The following is a 20,104-nucleotide window of genomic DNA, read 5'->3' as shown; positions in this document are numbered from 1 at the left end:
AAATACAAAAAAAAAGAAAAGAAAAAAATATAAAACATTCTCATGTATTACAATCCATTCATTTCCTACCACTCATGTTCATGGTTGCGGGTGGCTGGAGCCAATCACAGCTGTCCTCTGGGACAACACCAAATTTTTATTGGATAATGCATAACGTACACAGGTCATTGTATGGCTCTTATGGAATTACATTTTAAAATATGTGGCGTTCATGGCTTTCTCAGCCAAAAAGGTTCCCGACCCCTGAGCTAGAGTACAGAAGAGGCTGAGAAAATACGTGCTGGGTGGAACTGACCATCTACAATCTCAGTTGTTTCATAAATGGAAACATAGCTAATTGTGGGAAACAGGCTGTAAGCTGGCAAGGTCGTTATAGCCTAGGCTTAGTTTAAGACTAAGCCTTTCCCACTCTTTTAATACTAAGATCTCTTAATACTAAGATCTTTTAATATTAAGATCTTTTCAACACTAAACTTTTCCCCACACACTTGACTGTTGCACGATATAGGGTGGTACACTCTTATGAGGACTCCAATTTATGCCTTAGATGAGTGGCTTTGTATCAGAGACTTTCCTATTTGTATATTGGCTTAAAGACTTTAATTGTCTATACTATATAATAAAGCAAAGACCGGGGGCTTGCTCTCTCTAATCTTGCCGTCAGCATTGCAGAGGCCTCCCAATCCCATCCTCTTTTCTCGGTGAGTCTATTTTCTTAATTCCACACCATTCTCCCTCAGGACCTGGAATTACTAGCTTCACTGGTTCACGGCAAGTGGCACCCAACGTGGGGATTGGGTACAAGAAAACTAAACTAAAGGCAGGTGACGGAACTCCCCAAGTATACACAGTGAGTAAAGAAAGTTTTTGGGGAGAGTATAGTCAGGAGTAATAAATTATGGAACAATTAGGGTCAAAAGTAGGAGACCTTTTTGTAAAAAGAGTTATGCAGCCAGAATGCTTTTTAAATATATTCAAGATGTGTGCCCCTGGTTCCTGAAAAAGGGAATGGTTATTTCTGCTACAGGGGAGCAAGTAGGTAAAGTTCTGAGAAGGCAGTGGTGTGAGGAGACTATGGCAGGTGGTCCTGTACTTTGCGGTTTGCAGGCTAAGGAACATGGGACAGTGTGGCTGCTCCTAGTTCTCTCCAGGTTCTTGGTCTGCCACTCAGCTAAAATTGAGGTAGATGAGAAGTCTTGTCATGGTCTTCCTGAGCCACCAGTTACAGCAACTATGGAATTTGAGAATGGTTAGGAGATTCAGCTATTAAAGTTATAGCTTTTCCTGTTTTGTCTGATTTTCTTTAATGTGTTAGCAACAATCCTCTGAACTATTATTTTGTTTCTTTTCTATTCTTTGTAGCTGATACAGATGGGGAACTAATTTGTTACATATCAATATCAGATATGATGTTTATATCCCTGATGAGAAAAACTTAAAATGAGTAACTTAATGACTTAAGTTATAAAACTTTTAAACTGCCAAGTAATTTTATGAAGTCATGAAAAAAAGCAACCACATACTTCTTAAAACTATGGAAGGATGGATGGACAAATGAATGGATGATAAATTAAAAACTATCATTGCTCACCTGGGTAGATGCAAAACCTCCCAAGCTGTTTCTCTGCCTGCTTAGCCACCTCATAACCGGGATTCCCTCAGAAACCTGAGACTGCAGGAAGTGGGAGAGCAGTGCATAGGAGGCAACCTCAATATCCAGGGAGCTTGGCTGCCAGGATTCGGAAAGTTTGGACACTGACGACACCCAGAATTGCATGCCTCCTGCAAGAGAAAAGTAATAACAGTCTGACCAATTACAGAAAAGTTACATTTTATACCATTACATATTCTTACTCTGGTCCAAATTCTACTTGACTAACATAAAAATATATATTTTGATATATGTGTATATTTGTGTCAAGCAAATATATGTGTACTTCAATATATATATATACACACACACACACAAACACATATATAAATATGTATGTACTTATACATCACTTTTAAACATATATGTACTTATACATCACTTTTCTTTTTGTATTTTTCTGAAGTGAGAAACGGGAAGGCAGAGAGATAGACTCCCACATGCACCCGACTGGATCCACCTGGCATGCCCACCAAGGGGCGAAGCTCAGCCCATCTGGGGCATTGCTCCATTGCAACCAGAGTCATTCTAGCACCTGAGGCAGAGGCCATGGAGCCATCCTCAGCACCTAGGGCCAACTTTGCTCCAATGAACCCTTGGCTGTGGGGTGGGGGAGAGAGAGGAAGGAGAGGGGAAAGGATGGAGAAGCATATGGGCACTTCTCCTGTGTGCACTGGCCAGCAGTTGAACCTGGAACTTCTGCACTCCGGGCCGATGCTCTACCACTGAGTCAACCGGCCAGGGACTTAAACTATTTTTTTAATAGAATTTATTTATTTATTTATTGTACTTTTCTGAAGCTAGAAACCGGGAGAGACAGTCAGACAGACTCCCGCATGCGCCCGACCAGGATCCACCCGGCACGCCCACCAGGGGGCGACGCTCTGCCCACCAGGGGGCGATGCTCTGCCCCTCCGGGGCATCGCTCTGCCGCGACCAGAGCCACTCTAGTGCCTGGGGTAGAGGCCAAGGAGCCATCCCCAGCGCCCGGCCCATCTTAGCTCCAATGGAGCCTCGGCTGCGGGAGGGGAAGAGAGACAGAGAGGAAGGAGAGGGGGAGGGGTGGAGAAGCAGATGGGCGCTTCTCCTGGTGCCCTGGCCAGGAATAGAACCCGGGACTTCTACATGCCAGGCCGATGCTCTACCACTGAGCCAACCAGCCAGGGCGGCCTTAAACTATTTTTAAAATTTTTTTATTTACTCATTTTTAGAGGGGGGGAGAGAAAGAGAGAGGGAGACAAAAGAGAGAGAGAGAGAAAAGGAGGGACGAGCAGGAAGCATATGTACCCTGACCAGGCAAGCCAGAGGTTTCAAACTGGCAACCTCAGCATTCCAGGTTGGCGATTTATCCACTGTGCCACCATGGTCAGGCCCGTTTAAACTATTAAAACTTACAAATTTTCATCCTTTTCCTATTTCTTATTGGTGAGGATGTTTGGATGAAAATATTTTCCCAAGAGAAATTCCATATGTTTGGCTCAAGACTAAACAGCTATAAAGAAAAGAAACAAACATACCATATTCCAGAATGTAATGTACATAATGTTTCTGACCAGGCCATCCCAAGAATATTTTAGAACATATTGGAAAGAACTGTGTTCTGGGAATCTGCCATTAACCAGCTCTAATATTCTGGGAAACGTCTCCTTTTTCATTATGCGAAAGTTGGTGTTATAAGTTCAAAATCCAAGCCCACAAGAATATAATGAGGGACCTAGCCAACTCAGCAATCATCCTAAAGACATTCTTACTAGCCCCCAGGGAAAAAGCCTGTTTAGTGCCGCCCCTCAAATATCACTATGCAGATGAGATTACATTTAGGTGGAATGTGTAATAACTACCACCTAGCCAAGAAGAAATGTCAAGGACAGTTTCAGCCTCTGTACAATAATCTTCTAGTCCCCGGCACAATAAGAATTCAACCTAAATTACTGCTAATAATAGTAACACAATATTTTTCTATAGTGTCAGAAGTCTCAAAGTACTTTCTCCAGTTACTCCCTCTTGACTTAACAAAGCTTTGGCTCAGTGGACATTACATAAAATTACTTTAGCTTACTCATCCCTGTATCTACCTATCTACACACTCATGAGCATGCACCCGTACACACACAACCCTGATTCCCTGACCATAGAGACCAAGGGACTATAGGAAAGTGACAACACCTGTACGTTTTGTGCTGCTGTGGCCCCTAAGCAGTCCCCGTTAGAAAAAAAAAATGCATACACATAATTCACTAACAGCATGTTTCGGTATTTGCATTTCTACTGATCAGCATTTTCGATCATGTTTTTAAATGTCTGCCATGCAGCAGGTACTGTGCATTATCTCATTTCACCCTCACAGCAAACATACAGTGAGCATGATTCCAGTTTTACAGCTCAGGACACTGAAGCTCACAAAGGGAAATAGCAGAACCAGAATGTGAACCCAAGTCTCTCACAAACCAAGATCTCAACAACGACTCACAGCCACCAAACCAGAAATGGAATCAGAAAGCTCAAAGGGTAACTGACATCTGGCAGAGCGTATCTGAAAGAAGAAAATACCCAAGGCCTGAAATTCTTCCGAAAACCCCCAGGAGAGTAGAAGTAGCACATCCATGTCTACCCATGTGCTCTCCCTGTGCTTCACTTTTCATCCCATTCAGAAGATGTAAACGTCACCAACATACCTGGCTTACAACACTTTCTCTCATAATTTATATATATACATATACATATACATATACATATATATATATTGCATAATGCATGACTAACAACCTCTGGGACCATGCATTACCTTCTTTTTCTGCTCTCCGAGTCAGCATATTCAAAGCTTCCTTGGCTTTAGGGCTCCCCACAAATGACAGCGCGTACGTAATAAGAGCCAGAGTATAATTGTCTGAGATTCCTTTATCAAATTCAGACTCCAAAAAGTTGATAGACTCTTGCACATCAAGAGTAGGCTTGAAAGAAATAATATATATTTTACCATTTAAAATAATCCAAAAAGCATTTTCAAGCATTTATTCAAAAAAGAATTTCAGCGTCTACTAAGCACCTGACTTTGTCCTAGGGGCAATGGGGATCAGCAATGATCACTGACATTTATTGATTTGCCACGTGTTTTGAAAATAACACTGCTTTTCAGTTTTTATAAGTAAACAGGCACTGTTCCCTACAGGGAATAAAAAGCAGGACTTTAGGCAGTGTTTCTGCCGTTGAATATCACGAACTCAGATGAAAGCATAAAATATAGCTTAAGAAAGATTATTTCACATATTTGTTCCCAGGTGTTGAAGCTTTAAATTCAGGGGAAAGTTTATCTTCTACATGCCTAGTACTGGACTAGGAAACCAGTAGGAGCTTCATACAGAGAATGGCTGGGTTTTTTTGTTTGTTTGTTTGTTTTTTAAGCCTTAAAAATGAATGTATTTTATATACAGCTAATTTCAGAATACATTTGCAGCACTTAATACAGTGTTAGAGTAAACAGTTACCACACTACCTACATAATATGGCTTCTTATATATAAATATGTTTACAAATTCAGAAATTAAATAACAAGTAAAATACAAGAAATTATAAAATTTCAGACATCCTATGTTGAGGCTAGTATATTTCTTTTTTTTAAATAATACTGAATATGCCTATAAAAGTTCTTGAATACAGTAACAGATAATTTTGAAGAACAGCAAAGACTTAGGAAAATTTATTGAATGTTTTTCTAAAGAAACTACAGGATATATTGCCATAAATATAAAATTCATTCTCTTGTGCTCTCTTTTTCTCTCTCCCTTTTTCTCTCTCCTTTTCTTTTCTTCCCCCTTTCCCTTGCTCTCTCTCTCTCTCTCTTTTTTCTGTAAGTAGGTAGACTTTTGCTAGAATAGGATTAGTTTTTTTGTTGTTGTTTTTTTAATAAATTTTTATTAATGGTAATGGGATGACATTAATAAATCAGGGTACATATATTCAAAGAAAACATGTCTAGGTTATTTTGTCATTAAATTATATTGCATACCCCTCGCCCAAAGTCAGATTGTCCTCCGTCACCCTCTATCTAGTTCTCTGTGCCCCTCCCCCTCCCCCTAACTCTCTCCCTCCCTCCCTCCCATGTCCTCCCTCCCCCCACCCCTGGTAACCACCACACTCTTGTCCATGTCTCTTAGTCTCGTTTTTATGTTCCACCAATGTATGGAATCATGTAGTTCTTGTTTTTTTCTGATTTACTTATTTCACTCCGTATAATGTTATCAAGATCCCACCATTTTGCTGTAAATGATCTGATGTCATCATTTCTTATGGCTGAGTAGTATTCCATAGTGTATATGTGCCACATCTTCTTTATCCAGTCTTCTATTGAAGGGCTTTTTGGTTGTTTCCATGTCTTGGCCACTGTGAACAGTGCTGCAATGAACATGGGGCTACATGTATCTTTACGTATCAATGTTTCTGAGGTTTTGGGGTATATACCCAGTAGAGGGATTGCTGGGTCAGAAGGTAGTTCTATTTGCAGTTTTTTGAGGAACCACCATACTTTCCTCCATAATGGTTGTACTACTTTACAGTCCCACCAACAGTGAATGAGGGTTCCTTTTTCTCCACAGCCTCTCCAACATTTGCTATTGCCCGTCTTGTTGATAATAGCTAATCTAACAGGGGTGAGGTGGTATCTCATTGTAGTTTTGATTTGCATTTCTCTAATAACTAACGAAGCTGAGCATCTTTTCATATATCTGTTGGCTATTTGTATCTCTTCCTGGGAGAAGTGTCTGTTCATGTCCTCTTCCCATTTTTTTATTGGATTGTTTGTTTGTTTGTTGTTGAGTTTTATGAGTTCTTTGTAAATTTTGGATATTAGGCCCTTATCTGAGCTGTTGTTTGAAAATATCATTTCCCATTTAGCTGGCTATTTTGATATCAGTTTCTCTTGCTGAGCAAAAACTTTTTATTCTGATGTAGTCCCATTCATTTATCTTTGCCTTCACTTCTCTTGCCATTGGAGTCAAGTTCATAAAATGTTCTTTAAAACCCAGGTCCATGATTTTAGTACCTATGTCTTCTTCTATGTACTTTATTGTTTCAGGTCTTATATTTAGGTCTTTGATCCATTTTGAATTAATTTTAGTACACGGGGACAGGCTGTAGTCGAGTTTCATTCTTTTGCATGTGGCTTTACAGTTTTCCCAACACCATTTGTTGAAGAGGCTTTCTTTTCTCCATTGTGTGTTGTTGGCCCCTTTATCAAAGATTATTTGACCATATATATGTGGTTTTATTTCTGGGCTTTCTATTCTGTTCCATTGGTCTGAGTGTCTATTTTTCTGCCAATACCATGCTGTTTTGATTATCGTGGCCCTATAATATAGTTTAAAGTCAGGTATTGTAATGCCCCCAGCTTCGAGAATGGCTGGTTTTGATCAGGTGAAATGCAGTCGACATTAAGCAGTAAAGAATCAATCACTGAGAGAGCTCTGGGGTAAAATTAAGCTCGTTAGCATAACTTCTCATGTTCACTCATTCTCATCCAGGCCCATCTATCATGCTTTGTACTAAATTAGCTAACACTGTGTAGATGCTCCATTTTAGAATTTTTTTTTAAATCCTGTACAAGTTAAATTTGCTAGAATGCATTCCCAAGTTCTGAAATTGTCTGTCCCCTAAGAAATTAACCTTTCTAACAATAAACTATGTATTCGCTTATCTTACCAACTGCAACTTCAACAGCATTTATATTAAAAAGCATTTATAGAATTATCTTAGTTATTCTGAGAAAGTGAGTCAATATTTCCATTTTCAGATTTTGGAATGTGGCCACAAATGCAAAGCAAAAAGGTACTCGAATTCAGGCTTCAAATGTGATGTAAAATTACAAATACCTACCATCAATACCTAGTTTTCTTGTGGTTTCCCAACCATCATTTATAGAGTTAAAGATTAAATACCTGATGCTTTTTATATCTCAGGAGAGAAGTCACAATATAAGCTGAAAGTGTAATTGGACTTTGATTGCCACCTTGAAGCTCACTATGGATCACTCTTCCTGGCTCCCCAAATTCACCGTTGGGTTTTTGATGTCTTCTGAGCCATGTATATGTTCTGTGTAACACAGTCCGATCAATATCTATGTAAGGTTCAGCTTCAAGGAAACATCTTAAAACAAAGGCTGACAACCTTGGTGAAAAGGGGGGGAAATTATATAAAATACAATTTATAAAGTCTTCCAAATAACACTGAACAAGAAAAACACCAACAATAGCAGCACTTTTCTCCCCATCAGAAGAGTCACCAAAGGGAGAATCACTGAGGAAGAAACACAGGGAAGAAAACAGAGGTAACATAACTCTGCCCAGCTGATGGACTTGGTTTCAGATCTACTCCCAAAATACCAGAAATAGAAAGGAATTTATAAATCATCTAATATGGCCTCATTATTTTATAGATTGAGAATCTGACGCTCCAAAAGAGTTAAATAAATTATCCAAGATTATTCATCTTTGGACTGTTCTAGATTTTTACCAAGGATAAACTCATTACATACTTCTCTCAGCCTTAAAGCTATGGATAAAGAATATATAATTCACAAACAGTCATACTTTTAAGTTAAAAAAAATGGATATTTTCTTTCCTATAGGATGGGAGTCAACAAATTATAGCTATGAGTCAAAACTGTTGGGCCAGATCTGATTCTTGGGCCAAATACAGCCAGAGTCTGTTTTTTTTTGTACTTCTCCCGTTCTACTCTCCATCTAGAAATGTTTTTTAAAGAAAGAAAGAGAGGCATTAGAGGAGAGGGTAGAATATGCAACAGAGACACTATGTGGCCTGTAATACCTAACGTATTTACTATCTGAACCTTTACAGAAGAAGTTGGCTGACACCTGCTACAGAACACTAAATATTGAGGTTAAAAGAGCATCAAGCAATATAACACTAAAACCTTTCTACTTACGGATCTATATCCTGACTCATGCCAAAAGAAAATGTGAACCAGATTGTTTCATCCTATGAAAGATTTAGTGTGGTAAACATTACTAATGTTCAATAATATCCAGCTCTCTTTTACTTTGAGGATGCAGAGGAATTCACTTCCTTGCCTCCCTGAAGTTAAGCATGGCCATGTGGCCAGCTCTGAAATAATAAAGTGAAAAGAAATGTTACACCCAGGATGAAGCGTCCAATTGTCAGTGCTACATACTCCAGCTTTCTCCTCCCAGGCCTGAAACTTCCAGGTGATATGGCAGCAGCTGAAGCATAGACTGCAGAGCCCCCTGCTGGCCCAGCGTGGAACTGCAGCATGTGAAGAAAAATCTTTGTTGTAAAGAAGCTACTGAGATTTAAGGGGTAATTTGTTACCACAGCATGGCTGTCCAACCTGACTGATATAATCAGTATTTTTCTGAGTGAAGTATAGAATTAAAGATAGCAAGGATAGAAAAGGAGATAGCAAGGAGAGAGTAATCATCTAAAATCCATACAGAGATTCTACTCTGGAGGAAACTCTAGATATTCATTACTTAATTCCATCACTGTTTTGCACAAATAAGTAAATAATCCTAAATAAACCACCCTAACTGCATTAACACAAAATTCATGCTGATCATGTCAAATTTTTAAAAAAAACACCCACAACTATGTCACAATTACCTGGTATTTCTAACTGATTTTTCTGTCAACCCTATCATCATCATGTGGTATTTTTATTTCTACTTTTTCCACCAAGAGGATTTATTATCTGTTTTCTAAACAAAAACATTTGCTTTGTTAGTGTTTTAAAATTATATTTAAAAAGGAGACTCTCTTTAAAGCTTGGCTTTGGGAAAAAAGCAGCTTCAGAGCCTATATCTACCCATTTTATGGCCGTTGTGACCTAGTAAGGATCAATTCCATGACAAGGATTTGTTCTGTTAGCAAAATCACTTACCAAGTGCTTCCAGAAGGGTCATCGTTCCCAAACGCACTGAAAGAGCCATCATCCCGCTGATAGAGAAGTTCTCTCTGGTAACCTGAAGACACAAAAACAGATCATCAGTGTAATCAACTTGCAGTGAACGGAAGTTTCTAATCCTGTGTTCATATTGAAGAAACATGGGCCAAGAGTGGGAAATAAGAGACATCAAATCAACAACGAATATGGAATACTTTCCATGTTAAGTGCTGTGCAAAATTAAAAATACCAGAACCCTTCATACAAAAGCAAAGAATAACCAACTGTGATATCCTCAAATTAAAGTAAATTCAGAATACTATAACACAGACAAAAACTCTAGTCATTCAAAAGCAAGCAAACTAAAGGTAGCATTTTATTAAACTCTGTAGTTTTCACTCCAATAGTTGCAAAGCTTAGTCACCTAAGAAAAAAATCTAGAATATCATAATTAAAATTTAAGGCTAAAACAGAAAGTAAATACCTGTAGGCCAAAAACAAAGAGGATTCAAAGAAGAGGGAATTGTTAAATAATCAAAGACAATGCCTCTAAAAATTTTTGGCTGGGGCCAACTGAGGTACTAAAGACCAACTGGTCTACCCCTTCCCACCACATAAATTCCAAGTTCTTACTTTGGGAAAAAACAAAAAATGAAAAAACTTGATGGCCTGGATGGTGGTAGTGCAGTGGACAGAGTGTCAACCTGGGATGCTGAGGTCCCAAGTCCTAAACCCCAAGGTCACCAGCTTGAGTGTGGGCTCATCCAGCTTGAGCGCAGGCTCACCAGCTTGAGTGTGTGGCTGCCAGCTTGAGTGTGGGATCATAGACATGATGCCATGGTCACTGGCTTGAGCCCAAAGGTCCACTAGCATGAAGCCCAAGGTCGCTGGTTTGAGTCCAAGGTCGTTGGTTTGAAGCTCAAAGTTGCTGGCTTGAAGCACACGGTTGTTGGCTTGAGCAAGGGGTCACTGACTCATCTTGAGCCCGCCAGTCAAGGCACATATGAGAAACAATCAATAAACAACTAAAGTGCTGCAACTCTGAGTTGATGCTTCTCATCTCTCTCTGTTTCTGCCTCCATCTCCCTCCCTCTCTCTGTCTCTCTCTCTCACTAAAAAAAATAATAATAAAAGAAAATACAATAAAAAAATTTACAGATTTTTGCTTAATTTGAAGGAGGGGTTGTTAGGTTATAACTTTATGTTTAAAATTAAAATATTATGGTACAGCAATTAAATAGCCGACCTTTACCCAACACTGTCTGTGTGTCAGAAATTGTTCAAGTGCCTTTCAGGACCCAGGTAATTCTCATGACAACTCTATGATGTAGGTGCCGTTTTTATCCCTTTTTAAAGATGATAAAACTGGAACTCAGAATACACCATATGCAAGGTCACACAGCTGGCAGATATTGAAACTAGGCCTTAGCCACAGTGCATTTGTCTGCAAAACTGCTGTTTCCTATTAATTCAGAGATCTCTTTCAATGATTAAAGTATGAAAAGGCCTCAGCACAGTATCTTTTGCAAGGCAAGCCCTCAATAAGCTCATTTCATAAAATGGGCAGAAGGAAAGGCTTTCCAGCCACCCAATTATTTTTGAGTTGATAAACTGGACCGCAAAATATTTTGTTTTAAACTTTTCATGGCAAAACACACTATTAGCACAGTTAAAAGACAAATGATAAATTAGAAGAAAATATTTGCAACATAAAAGAGAAATAGCCTGACTAGGTGGTGGCGCAGTGGATAGAGCGTTGGACTAGGATGCGGAGGACCCAGGTTCGAGACCCCGAGGTCGCCAGCTTGAGCGCGAGCTCATCTGGTTTGAGCAAAGCTCACCAGTTTGGAACCAAGGTTGTTGGCTCGAGCAAGGGGTTACTCGGTCTGCTGTAACCCCACAGTCAAGGCACATATGAGAAAGTAATCAATGAACTAAAGTGTCGCAAGGAAATATGATTGATGCTTCTCATCTCTCTCCATTCCTGTCTGTCTATCCCTATCTATCCCTCTCTCTGACTCTCTCTCTGTCTCTGTTAAAAAAAAAGAGAGAGAAATAAATGGATAATATACCTAATATTAACATATAATCTTTATCTAGATGTTTACATGTTATTATAATGTATTTGTACATATAAAAATTTAAAATCCTATAAAAATTGGATAAAAGACCACCCTGGCCAGTTGCCTCAGTGGTAGAGCATCAGCCTGGCGTGCAGGAGTCCCGGGTTCGATTCCCGGCCAGGGCACACAGGAGAAGCACCCATCTGCTTCTCCACCCCTCCCCCTCTCCTTCCTCTCTGTCTCGTTCTTCTCCTCCCACAGCCGAGGCTCCATTGGAGCAAAGTTGGCCTGGGTGCTGAAGATGGCTCTGTGGCCTCTGCCTCAGGCGCTAGAATAGCTCTGGTTGCAACAGAGCAACGCCCCAGATGAGCAGAGTATCACCCCCTGGTGGGCATGCCAGGTGGATCCCGGTCGGGTGCATGCAGGAGTCTGTCTGACTGCCTCCCCATTTCCAACTTCAGAAAAATACAGAAAAAAAAATTGGATAAAAGACAAGAACAGACATATTTATAAAAACCTAAAAAAAAGATAGGCCTTAACATATGAAAAATGTTCATCTTCATAATAGGCAAAATGCAAATTAAAACTACACTAAAAACCATTTCTTATCCATCACATTAGCAAAGACTCAAAAGCTTGACCTGGGAGGCTGTAAGGAGGCCAGTACTCATCATGAATATTGGAGGGAATTCAGAATGTACAACTCCTACGTAAGGAAATGTCTATACGTTTTGACTCAATAATTCCACTTCTAAGAATCTGTCCTCAAGAAATACCTCCAACAATACAAACATATACATGCCAAAGATTATTCATTGAAGCCTTACTTGTAATTGCAAATATATTGGAAATGCCTCCAAATTAGACAGTGATTGAAAAAACTGCAGTACACACACACAATGCAGTACTATGCAGCTGTGAAAGAAGAATGAGGACTATTTTCTGAACTGATGTGTAGTAATTTTCTGGCTGTATTATTAAGTGAAAAAGGCAAAGTCTAAAATAGCATGTATAGTATACTACCTTTGTGTATGAAGAAGAAGTGAGAAAACGTGTATATGTTCATTTCTGCAGAGAGAGAGAGAGAGAAACTAGAAACTAATGAAGTAAGTAAGTACTTACAAGGGGTAGAGGGGGCAGGAGAAAGGGTATAAGAGGCACAGATACCCTTTGGCTATACCTTTTAGAAAAAGGTTGATTTCTGAAAAGACATTAATGTTCTACATATTCAAAAATCAAATAAGAATGAAAAAAATGTAAAATAATAGGCATTATTCACACTATCTTAGTTCGCTTTATTATGTTTCAGTTTTCATATAACCTTGAAAAAAAAGCCGACATTTTTTAAACCTCTTCCCTTTTCAGAGCCAGTCACGGATCACAGAGAAGCAGAATAATTTTCTAACGTTCACAGAGGAAATCAGCAAAAGAGTCTAAGACCTTGTCCCTCAATTTCCAATGAAGGACTAAGTCTACCAGGTAGAATAGAACTGTAAATTCAATCTGACAAAGGAGAGGAGAAAGGAAGGAGGAGAGAAGGCAGAGGAGTGAAGACAGAGGAAAAGGGGAGACGAGGAAAGAAGAAATGAAAGGTCTGGGGCCTTCCCTCCCTACAGGAGGTGCTTCTGTAGCAGGAAGGACCACCATCGAGCAGAAGACCATGTGCCTCCAAGCCCCGAAATCACATCAACAACTGCAGTTCCAAGTATGAGTTATTGTACAACCGGTCAGAGAGATGAGCTCACAGAGATGAGGTCAGTGCTTATGAAATTTACCCCTCAGGTGGCTGACCTCCAACAGTCCCCATTAATATCAACAACTCGCACCATTCTTCCACCGGGGGCAGCCAGCCCAGAGGAGGGGGAGGACTCATGGACAGTCTCCCATTGGGGAGTGCATTTCAGGAGCCGGTTTAGATAAAACTTGAGACTCTAAACCACTAGCCCTGCTCCCATGGCAAAATAAAGGAGAGAGTCAGAACCTAGAGAGAGGAGTTGATACTGCTCTCCTGACGGTAAGCTCCTATGAGCTTCCCTTCCTCATCTTCAGTAGCCTTGTATTGTTATAGAGACCTCAGCTGCTTGTCCACCAGGTCATCCATTCCTTGAGCAGAAAAGGATACTGTTGACTCAGCTATAATGTGTATTGTTAATGTTCTGGTATGGTCACCTAAACTGAGGACTTTTCGTCATGAGAGGTGAGAAAGGCAGAAACATGGTGTTCTCCAAAAGTTTATGAGACAATAAGAGTATAGCCTTTAAGTTCATGGTTTTACGAATAGCTTTTGAGTTAGAAAGTAATAAATCACTTCCTAACCTTTTGATTAAGATCAAGTGAAATAATAATATAATCAGAATTACCAGACACTCTGAAAATTAAAATTCAGAGGTCCAAAGGCTACTGAAATAATGCTACATGAACTGTCACTTATAAAGGACCAGAAAAGATACATATGATACTTCTTTAAACAGCCACAAATGTAAAATATAGTATTTACAACTTGTCATAATAAGTATCAAAGTCCTGTTTATAGAAACACAGAGAAAAGTAACATTCTAACCATAATTTGATGTGGTTTACCTCAAGTGTCAAAATTGCATACAAACAAAAGAAGTAAAATCAGCTCCTTGTGACATCAGTCACTAGGGTAAAGAAAAAAAAAGCTGATAATATTCTCTGTAATAAAAGGTAAGTAATCGTTATTAACTTCCTTTCTCTCTATGACATAAAATGGAACATGAGAACTTCACCAGGTTTTTGTAACATCCTCACTATTGTCTCTAACCATTCCTGTAATCACCGAATGCAGTATTAAGACTTCTAAAACCTACTTTTTTTCCTGTTTTTATCTCAACAGAGAAAATATAATGTGTTTTCAACTAAGCCTGATCTGAACCTCACATAAAAAACTGACCTGCAGGCACTGTGATTTAAATATTTGAGGAAAACAAGTGTTTTAAATCTCTAATTAACAGATTCAGAATTTCTAGTCCTTATCAAAAACAGCTTTCATTTTATGGTTCTATTTTTCTTTTGACAGCAAAAGACACTTCATTCAATGATGTAGCTGTTGTTTTGACCAAAAAACAACGGGTTAGGTTACAGGGCTCCCAGGCCAAGCATGATTTAAGTAAAACAATGCGCTGTTCATAAATGACATTTAAATAATATAATCATGACGCATGCCAAAGCCACTTTAATTCCTTAAAAAATAAAAACAACTACGGTATATTTAAAGGACTTTGGCAAATGTGATGGCAAAAGAAAAAACAGAGTCTCTGAAATGAGACACTGATTTCATAATGAAAATCATTATACCAAGAAGTTTTGGTCCACTACTTGGAAATATGATTCAGTTCAGCATGTGAAATGATGTATTTAAGGGAGCTGACTTCCATCAGCCACTCCACCAGCTCAGAAGGTGACACCCTGAAATCCTGGTCATATTTCCTAGCTGATAAGACATGCCAGGCCAGGTAGAATCCTCTGTGTTTATAAATAATTACTGCTCTGTGGAAGCACTTGAGAGATCTTCTAGGTCCAATCTCCACATTAAATGATGAACCTCAAGCCCAAAGAAGTTAACAGTGACAGCAATGTGCCCATCCATCCTGTATTTATTGAGGTGCCAATACAGGGATACACTGAAGAAGTTATTACGCATGTTCCCCCCTGTCAGGGAGCTTGCCTCACTTGCAAGAGAAAGTGAGATTATAAAAATAAGTAAATAAATAGATAAATATCATTTTAAATAATATTAACTGTGGTAAATAAAATATAAATGAGAGTTCCTAAATAGGTAGAAAAGGCCAGTCTCAGGAGAAGGCCCCTGGGTGATGAGAAGAACCAGCCAAGGAAAGGTCTGGGCGGGGGAAGGGGCTCCCAGGAAAGGGAGAACAGGCTTAAAGGCCCTGAAGTTCCAAGTGTAGCCAGAAGGGGCGCCAGAGAAGGGCAGCCGCAGACAAGGTGGAAGATGGAGGCCAGGCCTGTTCACTCGGAGTCTGGGAGGATGAGGCCAGGAACCCACTGGAGAATTTTAAGCAAGGAGGTGACATGATTTTGATATTATCAAAAGATCCCTTTTATAGTATGTGGAGACGGTGAGCACAGAAGCAGAGTGTTCAGGCGGCCACTGGAGTGGTCCAGGTGAGCAATGATGGCGTTGGAACGGAACAATGGGCCATGGGATGGAGGGAGTGAGAAGAATTTCCCATTTGCTTTTAGATGTAGAATGGACAAGATTTACTTGACGACTTTAGACCCAAACTCCCTAGTTCAATGCAGCTAACTAGCGGTAAAACATCTCGTTTAATCTTCCCAGCAGTCTAATTTCTACATATGATCCTTTTGAACCCAGCCAAATCAAATTTGTAATAAAGTTGCAGCCTTGTTTTCAAAAGGTGTAGAGTTAAATTATGACAATTTCAAATATTTTTTACTCATCTCCTTAATATAGCCATTATGGCAGTGTGCAAAGATCTCGTTTGTTTTTAACACACCATTATACTACAGAGAGGACTTTGTGTTCAAATCCCAGCACGGCCACTCACTTGCCGTGTGGCCCTGGGCAAATCAATGAACTTTTCTGCTCCTCAGTTTCCTCACCTGTAAAAATAGAGGGGTAATACTAATTGTGAGCATTAGATAAGATATCAGATGTAAAGTGTTAAAACCCTACCTGACACATAGTAAGTACTCAACTAATATGAACCATTGGTATTAGCAAGTTGCAGATACAAAGCATCTGGTGTCTACAGACAGTGTCAGCCTCCCAAAGTGTCAAGGTAAAGTCACCACTGGTGTGGCATTTTCTGAGGGCGAAGAGCAGAGCCTCCCCATACAAACATTTCTCGCCTAACCATCTGCTTGCCATTTTACATGCACTGGAAAGATACCCACCATGGGACCAACACGTGTTTCTGTGCAGACTGTCTTCTCCACGGAACCGGGAACTCCATGAGAGGAAAGGCCCTCTGTCCCCTCAGCACTAAAAATGACACTGGTCCTAAATGTTTAATGAGTAAATGAACACTCATTCCTTTAGATTTTTAAGTGGCTTTAAATTTCAAGTCCCTTATTAAAATATAAACCTCTCCAGAAACCAACCCCTTCACAAACACCGTAGTGGCAATTAGTGAACAGTGAGTTGACAGAAGAACATTGACAACTTCCTGTTGCCCCCACACCTAACACATCTCAGCACCATCTTAATCTCACATCACCGAGCAAAGACAAAATCTGTTCATTGAGAAAAATGGTCTGGAGTGAACTCCGCCTTAAAAAAAATTTGCAAATGAAAGTATGTTTCTAAAATGCTTACCTTGTCTCATAAATGAAAGGGCTTTTTCTTTTAAATTCTCTGTCAGTTGTTTCTTTTTAGTCAGGTAATCCAATACATAAATATTTGGAGCAAAATTGATCATGTTCTGTTCGCCACAGCCATAAGGCATCCGAATCAGCGAGGCTAAGCCATTGATGGAAGAACCAAGAATATCTCCTGAAAGCACAAGGTATTCGACACATTTAGCAGCCACTCAACACCTGCACGTGTTGGTGGCAAAGGTTTTCCACGGAATACAGTGGGCACCCGGCACTCGGAGCAGAGTAGAACCTTTCATCAAGTTTTTTGGCTAGGTGCTCAGATAAATGATAATATTGTGATACTGAACTTGTAGACTGCATAACAAATTAGGACACTTTTTAGCTCAGCTACATACAGATACACGCCTGTACTATGCAAAAAAAAAAAGTTTAAAAAATAATTCTTGAACAAGAATGTCAGGAATTAACCATTAGAAAACCCTCATACTTATGTAGGAAAGACTTGTCTTTTTAATTAGAACTTCATTCTGATTTCTTACTAATACAGTACAAATACTTGAGGAACAATGTCTTTAAAGGATAGGAATTGAAATATTTTTTCAATGTGCTTTATTTAGCAGCAACAAAGTAGAACTAACAAATATAACCATTTCATGACTTCCAGGATCAGAAAGGTTTAGAAATATTCTTCAAAGTTAGTAATATAAAATTAAAGAAAACATGCTTAAAAGACTTCTCTATATACATTCTAATATCATGACACAGGAAAATAAGTAAAAATTCAGAGATATAGATGTTGACTTCTAATTCTGACCCCATGTTGACTGAGCTATATGGAGAAAAATAGTTTTCTGTGTAGTTTACAAACTTATACCATTCCAAGTCCAAATACCTAGTAAAATTCTGATCCCATGAACGAACGAATGAATGAATGAATCCAAAAAGAGGAAGAACTTTTTCATATGAGGAGGCTGCACCATGCTACCACATTTGTATGTTAACTTTGTATGTTAACACAAAGAAATTAGTAAAGCTTATTATTATTACCACTGCAGGTTATGTTTTAAATATTCAGAGTGAACATAAACTTAGACTCTCAAAATTCAAAGAAGCCAGCTAAGTTTCACACATTCTGGGCTAGCAAATAGTCTCTTTTTAAAATAAATACCATATAAAAATAAAACTTGAAAGATCATTCTTTATGTCAAGCTTAAAATGCTTCCGTGACCACAGGGAGACTCATCCCAATGGAAGGAGTGGTGGTCTGCATTTAAAATGAAGGCGTCTTCCCTTTGTGTGTGCATGCGTGTGTGCACCCCCCCAGCACCCCAACACTGTGGGAGATGCCTAGACAGAAGTTATTCCCATAAGTAAAAAGCTAGTTTAATTCTTTTGAAAGAACTATACTGAAGACGCCAAAAAAGTTCTCCATAGAGGAATTGGTTATTTGGGATTATAATCAAAAGCATTACACCTGCAGATGAGATTTAAAAACCTCTGAAAGAGTGCGCAAGGTCCTAACACTTTGAAAACCAAACTACTTAGATGTCATTAATCTAAACATTTCCTTCAATTCTCTGTAAAACACAATTATATAAACAAACCGTTTGTGTGAAAGCGCTGTGTAATAGGTGATTCAAAAGTAATTTTAGGATAAAAAAGCAATTTTAGGGTACCAAAAGGAGAGTAGGAAAAGATGCCTGAAGGCGGTGGGTAGCTCCCTACTGTGAAGGTGACTGTGTCCTGCACAGACAGCTGCCCTACACAGCACCTTTGGCTCTCAGCCTTTGGTTATCAGAAGCACTTCCGGAACCTTTTTCAAAGTACACATACCCTAGCCTCAGTCCAGGAGACTCTGAGGAGGTTGAGAGGAGGGCCCAGATATCTGTGTTTTCACAAAGTGCCACAGAAGATTCTGGTACTTACCAGGACCTGAGAGTCACAGAAGCCAGATGTTCTGTTCTTAGAAATGACTACCCTTGCAGACACATTATACTGGGCCCTTACTACTCAAAAAGTGGTTTGCACACCAGAAGCATCACCATCACCAGGGAGCTCATCAGAAATGCAGAATCTCAGGCTCAGCCCAGACCTACTAAACCAGGATCTGCCTTTAAACAAGATTCCCGTGATTCATATGCACATCAAACTTCGAGAAGAACAGGCCTAGGATACATATCTTGCTAGCCTTTCTATTGTAATCAGTCTTTAGTACCAACTAAAGGCTTTCTGCAACCTCCTCTTACTATGACTAAGTACTATGGTATATCTACAAATCGATGAAAATATATACTACTAAGTACAAATAAACCCATAGTGATAGTGACAGATTCTATTCTTACCAATTGCAGTGATCTGAACTCTTTCACTTCCACTCACTGTGTTGGGAGGAAAGGAGAAATTCAAAGTTTTCTGCATAGTTTGTGGCTTGTTGTCAGTCAAGTCCAATAAGATGGATTGTGAATATAATTTTTCTATGCCTTCAGCCTGTTGAAAAAAAGCAGCACAATTAATGTGGCCTCTACTCATCTGCTTACAGAAAACTGTCTGCAGATAAGACAAACATGTGGCCTATTGTGTCTGCAGTGTGTATATGATTAGATTAAGTTCCTACCATTTCTTGACTCTTATTTCAAATCTGTTAAGTGCTTACTTTCTAGTCAGATGAAATGGCAATGGACATGACAAAGGAGAAAATGAAAAGGTAACGAGAAAAACTCTCTGAGGTAGGTTCTAGTATTATCTAAGAGAGAGAGATCAAATACCTTGTCCGAAGTCACACTTGGGAGAGCTGGGATTCAAGCCCAGGGCTGCTCTACCTCAGAGCACAAGTGCTCATCTACTCTGCTGAGTTGTCTCTCTGTGTATAATGTGTTCTCTAAAAAAAAAACAATTCTACAAAATCTCTTCCACCTGTGCTGAGGAATTCCAGAACTTGGAATCTACATGTCAACTTAGCATGACTTAATAGGATCCTAATGTAGCACGATTTGTAAATGTAACTGACTATAAGAGATGTGCTCTATAGTCATACTATAAATTTAAAGAGGAAATTAGCAACTGCTTCCAAAATGTAATACATTTTTACAAACAGAGGAGAAAACAATTAGGCATTACCAGAAGGGTAGAAGAGATCACCTACTAGGTTTTGCCAAA

At 39.2% G+C, this 20,104-nt stretch overlaps 1 protein-coding gene across 1 annotated transcript in view; it reads right to left on the bottom strand.

Annotated features, from left to right (window-relative positions):
- CD109 (CD109 molecule) overlaps positions 1-20,104 on the bottom strand; it is a 146,918-nt gene that overhangs the window by 17,544 nt on the left and 109,270 nt on the right. Inside the window, exons 22-27 of the mRNA XM_066253712.1 lie at positions 19,291-19,435; positions 16,947-17,123; positions 9,561-9,642; positions 7,582-7,810; positions 4,437-4,602; positions 1,592-1,782 (exon numbers count right to left, since the gene is read on the bottom strand). Coding sequence (XP_066109809.1) covers positions 1,592-1,782; positions 4,437-4,602; positions 7,582-7,810; positions 9,561-9,642; positions 16,947-17,123; positions 19,291-19,435 — 990 coding nt within the window. The remainder of the gene's footprint in view (positions 1-1,591; positions 1,783-4,436; positions 4,603-7,581; positions 7,811-9,560; positions 9,643-16,946; positions 17,124-19,290; positions 19,436-20,104) is intronic.

Source organism: Saccopteryx bilineata, chromosome 1 (genome assembly GCF_036850765.1).
Source record: "Saccopteryx bilineata isolate mSacBil1 chromosome 1, mSacBil1_pri_phased_curated, whole genome shotgun sequence".
Taxonomy (NCBI): domain Eukaryota; kingdom Metazoa; phylum Chordata; class Mammalia; order Chiroptera; family Emballonuridae; genus Saccopteryx; species Saccopteryx bilineata.
The sequence above is the reverse complement of the archived record's forward strand: the minus strand, read 5'-3'. Positions and strand labels throughout refer to the sequence as shown.